The following is a 7,909-nucleotide window of genomic DNA, read 5'->3' on the forward strand; positions in this document are numbered from 1 at the left end:
AGCATAACTGTCCGTGACACGCCAAGATAATGGGCGTACGTATGTATGCGCGAGTGCCTGCCGTTCTTCCTCTACATCACCAGACCCAAGTCGTCCGACCCAATCGATCAGGGAACCGGCGAGCCCAAACTTCAAGTGGTTCGGATAATCCGAACCCACATGGGTCATGTTGGGTTACGCGCAACCCAAAAAGCGGGTCAGGGGAAACCACCTTCCCATATGTATATATGTAAACGACCGCAACCTCGCCTTTCGCCTCGCCATCCCGAAACCCTAATCCTACAACCCGCGCATCTCATCTCAGGTTTGTGGCGCCACCCCCGCCTCCCCTCTTATCCTCATCGTCTCCTTCGAACCATTCCCTCTTGTTCTTACGATTCCTTTTTCTTTTTTTTTTTCTTGTTCTTCAGGTCGAGCTCGTCTGTCAAGAGATGGCCGCGTAAGGAATCCATTACCCCCACTTTGTTCTTCCGTTCTATTTCGACAGCCGTGAAAGACATTTTGCTTTTCCTCTTTTTTTTTGTTCAGATACATGATGTTTCAACTTTTTCGTAATAAGCTGAATTCTTGTACGAAATCGGGGGTTTCTAGTTGTATTATATTTACACTATAAATTTCTATCAAATATGTTCATCTTTTAAGGCTTAGAATGGCCATGATGTGAGTCCTTTGTGTCTATCAATTGATTTTGTTTAGGATCCTATTCATGTATAGAGGTGGAGTATTCATCTCATCGGGGTTAGAATGGCCGTGATATGAGTCCTTTGTTTCTATCAATTGGTTTTGCTTAGGTATCTTCCTCATGTATGGAGTTTTAAGATTGATCGCATGATAAGAAGGAAGTTTAAAATGTAATTTTTACAAAACGATAATGTTTTAAAGATTGGAAAAATTATAAAAATGAGAAAATTTTAAACATGTGAAGAATCTAAAAAAGAGGTTAAAAAGTGGTTAGTATAATAAAATATAAAGCCTATGATATTTTTTATAATAAATTAGGTATTAAAGATGGGGAAGAAACTATATATTGAATTGCTAAAGCTAAGGAAATAAAGTGTAAGGATTTAGGTAATATTAAATGCATTAGAGGTGACTAGATCAAAGAATACTCCTTAATGATAAGGAGATTAAGGAAAGATGAAAAAGTTATTTTTATAAATTATTTAATAAATATTGTAGACATGATTTAAATTTAATGATAAATAATAATGATAGATTTAATAATCATAGATTTGTTCATAAAATTAGAGTTAGTGAAATAAAATACTCATTAAAGAAGATAAAAATAGTTAAGAATGTGAAGCCTGATAGCATCCTTATTAAGGTTTAAAAAGTTATATGGGACAAGTGAGTAACTTAGCTAACTAGCTTATTTAACAAAATTATAAGATTCAACAAGATATTTAATGAATGAAAAAAGTTTTTTAGTGCCAATTTATAAAAATAATGATGACAAAATTATTCGAATTATAAAGGAATTAAAATCATGAGTCAGACTATTAAATTTTGAGAAAGCGTTATTGAAAGTATGGTAAGGCTTGAAATAAATATCTTTGAAAATCTATTTGGTTTTATGCATCAAGATCAATTATAGCAGTTATTTATTTATTAAGATAATTAATAAATATATGGAGAAAAAAAAATTGTATATGGTTTTTATTGATTTAGAGAAAGCCTATGATAGGGTTCTTAGATATTTTTTATGGCAGGTTTTAAAAAAGAAAGGTGTATGCTAATGTTGCTGTTAGTGTTATAACTATAGGAAGTGTGTCTAGTAGTTTCCTATTGGTATGGAATTACATGAAAGATCCACATTAAGTCTCTACCTTTTTCACATTGATAATGGATGAACTTATTAGTCACTTACATGATTGATCTCCCTAGTGTATATTATTTGCTTATCTTATTATCTTAATTAATGGGAGCCTGAGTGGAATTAATTATAAACTTGAGTTATGGAGGCAAGCCTTCGAAACTAAAAGTTTTAGATGAAGTAGGACTAAAATTAAATATATATAATATAATTTTAGTGATTCTAGGAATAGTAGAGAGAATATAGTTAAGTTAGATGGATAGAAAGTCCCTCTAAGTAAAAAACTTTAGGTACCTGAGGTCAATTATTCAACAAGATGGAGAGATTGATGAAGATATTGTTCGTAGAGACTCTTGATGAGACGCATCAGGAGCCTTGTGTAATCATAAGATATCGTTGAAATTAAAAAAAAAATTATAAGACAGTTGTGAAACCAACAATGATTTATAAATCTGAGTGTCAGACAATTAAGAAATAACAGATACAAAAAGTTTGTGCTACCGTGATGAGAATGTTGAGTTGGATGTGTAGAGTTATTAGGAAAGATAAGAAAAAAAATATTTTTATTCGTGAACGACTGGGTATCGCTTCAATATAGGATAAGATAAGAAAATATTTAAGATGGTATGAACACATTTAAGAGATTTCTAGATGTGATAGTAAGAAAAGGTGAAATGATTAATGTTAGCGGTACAAAGAGAGATAGAAGAAGGCCTAAAAAGATTTTAATAGAAATTATAAATAAAGATCTAAGCTCTCTGGACTTAACATATGGCTTTTTACAGATTTCATTGGTGGCAAAAGATCCATATAGTCACCCCAAATAGTTGGGACTTGTGGCTTTGTTGTTGTTGTTGTTGTATCTATCACATAGTCACTTCCCTTGACTATGTACTTTGGCTGCTTGTACAAAGTTCAAGCTCCTAATAAGTAGTAATAACAGACCAATTGAGACTCACCTCAATCTTGAATGCCCATGGTAAAGTTCTGTAATGTCTATAATGGTTTCTCAGCTTGCCCATCTTAGAACCAAGTCAATCGGGATCATAAGAGGTTTTTGGTTGAGTATTTCATGCTTCTTGGTAGGTTGTTTTCTCAATCAAGTGGAATGAGTGTTGAAATGGAATTCTTTCTGCGGCATGCAGTGCAGCATGTCTTGTCGCAGAAAATACTGACAAGTAGAGACATGTACATGTGTACAGTTGCCTATAGTTCATGCTTTGCACGGAGAAATTTGTCTGTTATTTTCAGCTTAGCTTGTGTAATTTAATAAATTTTTTTTAGAAACATTCATCTTCCTAGATAATTTAGGTGAATCGGGCATTGGTAGCCCTACACATGGACTAGATTTAAGTCTCAATAACTCACGATTGAATTATTGCTCTTCTCTTTTTCATTAATGACATGAATTATATAGTAGTAAACTCTTAGTTGATAGTGCAAAGCATGTTATAGATGACAATCTAATGATAAGATGGGTTTTTTAATATTGAGCTAGGGAAACATGGAGGCGGGAGGAGATTTCTGAATCATTCAAGCTGTTTTAAACAAAACTTATTCAGAATAAGTCATGATTAGAAAGGTTCCTTCAGAGGAACAAGCTCATCTGTTCAGTTAGATGTTAGCACTTGTACTCTAAGAATTAAATAATGGACTGTTTAACTAATGAAATTTTATGCCATAGATGCTTTGACCAAGCACCCTTATAAGGAAATTTAATGATTTTGGAGGTTTAATTGATGTTCATGATATGAGTCATTTGAATTATTTTACTAATGGAAAGTAATAAAAAAGTAACTATATTGATGCAGTATCTGTCATGGTCCAAAGTAACAGTAACTGTCCATACTGAAGACCATCTAACAGTAATTTGGCGCCCAAGTTTATTCTGGGTTTCCTGGTGAAAGGATGTGCTTAGTTAGACAATTGTAACTTCTTGGACTAGGGTGTTTAGTCTTGATCTATATCAAACTCGGCAGACATAGTTCTTTTGGCTGGCCAGTACTACCAACAGGTGGAGTCATGAACCTTCACTCTATAACTAATCTTGTTTCTTGATTTCAACTTTTGGATGTTCTCTTCATGTGACTTTTTTATCCATACTTTGCTTAATTTTAACTTGTTCACTTCGATTACATATGGCTTATCTAGTCATCAGTGCAATTGGACGGCAATAGCACTGCCACTTTTCTATGGTACTCATAATAAGTTATGTTCATAAACAATGCAATGAGGCAATGCATAGTTTTGTTGTTGAGCTGGCTGTAAACTTTATGGAGGGATAATGGCTAAATATTTAGCTTGATTAAGTTATAAGTTATTGATTTTCAACATCATTATTATTGGTTTTTGACTGTGCATTTAACACTGTGTTGTATACTGAATAAATGATCCACATTTAGAAGCTACTTTTGTTTTAAAGCATCAGTTAGCTCCTGATCTTTTTCCTTCGATTTGCTTCTTGGTATGCATGGTTTTTATTTGAATTTCTTGCATGAGCAGTGAGCTCACCTTTACACGTTGTTTTAAGCCCTCTTACACCGTTTTTACACTCTCTCCCTGTGCTTCTCAGGGAAGAGCCTGAAAAAACTGCTCCAGCTCTTGGAGAGCCCATGGACTTGATGACAGCTCTCCAACTTGTGATGAAGAAGTCATTGGCTCATGATGGGCTTGTTCGTGGTCTTCACGAAGCTGCCAAGGCAATCGAGAAGCATGCAGCACAGCTTTGCATTCTGGCTGAGGATTGCAACCAGGCTGACTATGTCAAGCTAGTCAAAGCCCTCTGTGCTGATCATAATGTGCATCTAGTAATGGTTCCAAGTGCCAAAACCCTTGGCGAGTGGGCAGGGGTTTGTATCTCTTCATGTTTCTCTTTTTTTTTCATTTTGTATTTGGTTGCACCAAATGATTCATGGGGAAAGTTTTTTTTTTGAAAAAAACTTCTTTTCTAATGTTTGCTTAAAGCAAAACAAAAACGCAGTTAGCAGTCTATATTCCTAGTCAAATATCACAAAACTGCATGTACAAGCAAGCTAGCTGAATATTGTCCTGTAAATTTTTTTCATCGACTTTTTTTGCTTATCTGTGTTACATGTATATAAATTGTCACAACCTTAGTAAATATAGACTCTGATCCAGCCTGCTTTGTCAGACATTTTTTGAAATCCTTTCTTTTTTCTTGTGAACTTCAAATATGAGCCAAGATGATAACGGTGGTAGAAATGCATCTTCTTTGTCAGATTTTTCTTTCTTTAAGATTTTACAGTCTAACAACATTAAAATATAATATGCATATATGGTGGTTGATGATTTCAATTTATTTTTTCTCTGTCAACTATGTTGTTTCATCATTGATGTTGTGTGACAAATATGCATAAACAGGCAAATATTATGTCACCTATCATTCTCTGGTAGGCATATTGATGTGTCCATGGTTTGCAGCCGTTTATGCTGCTGTTATTTTATAGGCTTGACTGCTTCTTCCTAGTGCTCTTTCTTATGTCCTTTGTAATAGGTATCTGGTTATAAAGGGCAGTTGGTTGACAGGAAAAATGGTATTACATCACGCTTGTTATTATCTTGGTTAATCAGGGATGTATGTGCGGTGGTTGTATCTCTTTGTGATTTGCTGTTATCTGACGATTCTGAATGCTTTTCTATTGTGTTATTGGAATGCAGCTATGCAAGATTGATTCAGAGGGAAAGGCTAGGAAAGTTGTGGGTTGTTCATGTGTGGTAATCAAGGTACTGTAATCAATTGAAAAAGAACATTATACTTGTCATTTCTTTGACATTTTCGGACATGACTTCCAAATATCTGTTAATATTTTTCTTTGGCAGGATTATGGTGAAGAATCGGAGGGTCTTCATATAGTTCAGGAGTATGTCAAGTCCCATTGAGTTTTGCATTGATCTAATGTGGGTTGTAGGTAGTCTTTATGGATCTCAAGTGACAGGTCACTTAATGCAAACGCAGAAGGCTCGTGAATTTTGTAGTAGTTAGGGTTTGTTGAAGCCGTTTCCCGAGTATTGTGCTTTAATATGATCTTTATATTTCCTGGTTGTGTCTCAATTCAAACCGGATAACTCTTTGGTCGGCTACATAACCTTCTTCCTTCAGGTGTTCATCGCCTTTTTTATGCCCTTTTATCGTCTATACAATAGGCAAAAGGTTTTACATCTAATTCGTTTCTAAAGGTCGTGTCTACTCATTGCGCAAATACCTTCTTTCGTATACACTTTTTAAGAATAAATTTCACGAAACATTATATATTCTAAAAAGAAGCATGAAGACTTATGGCAAAAAGGTAAAAATTTGGGATGGAAACTTATGAAGTCAGCGGGTAAATCTCGACACATAAGCCAATCCGTTTCATAAGAATTCATCCACCTGTTCGGAGGAGTGTAGTGTTTCTTTAGGGTTAATTATATATTTTTTAATTAGATATTTTTAATATTTTAGTTTTTGAATTTAAAAAATTTCTATTAATTTTTTTTATAATTATGAAAGTTAAATATTTATATTCATCATTTATTTTATTGATGAAAATATAAAAATAATAAGTAAAAATAATTTTAATATTTTAAGTTAATAATGACGGATGATAGGGTTCGATGGTTGTAGAACGATTATCGTTTATTATCATTAACTAAAATATTAAAATTATTTTTTTATTTATTATTTTTATATTTTTATTGATAAAATTGATGATATTATAATACATAAATCTAGATGTTTCAATCTCATTATAAAGATTTTAGTATAAATTTTTAAAATTATAAAGATTTTAATATAAATTTTTAAAATCTAGAATTCAGGTTTATAAAGACAACTTAGCGACAATACCCCTAACCTCTCATGTGGATATAAAAAGTGTTCTAAGCTCGGACTTATAAGATAAAATCCCTTTAGCTTCGAATCATCGTTGTGCACGAAACAAGATAAAAGCGAGAGCATATTAGACTCGGTAAGATGTCAATTTGGAGAAGCGTGGTATGGAAGATGGTTTGGGCTCCTAGGATGACTCACGAGAGTGGTTTTCTCGGAACTCCTTCAGTAGAGCTTCCATCGGCATGGCTCGAAGTGATTCGCTAATCCCCTTGCTTGGTACATCCAGTTCTGATCTCACGGGAGCTTCTCCGATATGCTCGTAATCCTGCAATCGCTCGTTAGGATAATGAGACGCTGGTGCCATTTCACACTCTCTGCATTCTTTACATATACAGATATACAAAAGTATCACACGATTCAGATTAATTTGCTTAGATGATCAAGTAATTGAGCATAAGCTTGACTTACGACACATTAAAAAAAGGAAGTCAAGCGTATGTTACAAACTTAATTAATTTTATTTAAATCATGTGATACTTTTGTATATCTATATATGTAAAGAATTAATTTCTTGAAATCTCTAATAGTTCCTTAGAAATCTTAATAAGACTTTTAATTCGAGATCCCACACGAAGCACTTTAAACTCTTGATCACACGATTGGTCAGAACCTAAAAGTCTATGTTTGTACTGAATGATATCTACACTGCTCTTTGCGGCTGCTTTCCCTGATGTATCATTACCGTTCATGACCGCCCTGCAACCAAATTACTGGTTTACGAGACATATGTATATATCAATGAATTTTAAAGTGAACATTTTACCTTATGCGTGCATCAATGTTGGCAGCATGTTTACTGCTCCGACAGCTGCTGCATGCATATTTTTCCACCGTTGAAAAACGATCTCAACAATGTAGGCGCTGCAAAATTGTATAAAAATATTATCGATGTAGTATCTCTCAGTCTTCTAATTTTTTTTATATCATTCTGTATTTACATTAATAAAAAAAAAGAAACAAATGAGACATCTGTGTAGTTGACGATGAGGATGGAGGTAGATGAGGTAAAGTAGTACGACACCCACACATATGCCTCACCTCTCTCCTTTTCCTCCAATGCTATGTTGACATAGATGCTTCATCCCTTTACTTTCTATCTTTTTGATAAAATCGATTATATTATAATAAATAGAATTAAATAGTTTACTTCATCCTTAAGATCTCAATATGAATTTTTTAAGTTTAAGAATAGAAAGATATAATTA

The 7,909-nt window shown here is 33.6% G+C and overlaps 1 protein-coding gene across 1 annotated transcript; it reads left to right on the forward strand.

Annotated features, from left to right (window-relative positions):
• Positions 1 to 178: 178 nt before the first annotated feature.
• Positions 179 to 5,885, forward strand: LOC135597304 (small ribosomal subunit protein eS12-like). The gene is made up of 5 exons (XM_065090077.1): positions 179 to 304; positions 411 to 439; positions 4,386 to 4,662; positions 5,492 to 5,557; positions 5,654 to 5,885. The coding sequence occupies exons 2-5, from the start codon at positions 432 to 434 to the stop codon at positions 5,711 to 5,713; spliced, it is 411 nt and encodes a 136-aa protein (XP_064946149.1). The 5' UTR covers positions 179 to 304; positions 411 to 431; the 3' UTR covers positions 5,714 to 5,885.
• The last annotated feature ends 2,024 nt before the right edge of the window (positions 5,886 to 7,909 follow it).

This window comes from Musa acuminata, chromosome BXJ1-11 (assembly GCF_036884655.1).
Source record: "Musa acuminata AAA Group cultivar baxijiao chromosome BXJ1-11, Cavendish_Baxijiao_AAA, whole genome shotgun sequence".
Taxonomy (NCBI): Eukaryota; Viridiplantae; Streptophyta; class Magnoliopsida; order Zingiberales; family Musaceae; genus Musa; species Musa acuminata.

What these genes read in the sequence shown, in the direction of transcription:
- LOC135597304 (XM_065090077.1), top strand. An exon ending in CCCTTGGCGAGTGGGCAGGG is followed by an intron (nt 4,663 to 5,491) that starts GTTTGTATCTCT and finishes ATTGGAATGCAG; the next exon opens with CTATGCAAGATTGATTCAGA. An exon ending in GTTCATGTGTGGTAATCAAG is followed by an intron (nt 5,558 to 5,653) that starts GTACTGTAATCA and finishes TTTCTTTGGCAG; the next exon opens with GATTATGGTGAAGAATCGGA.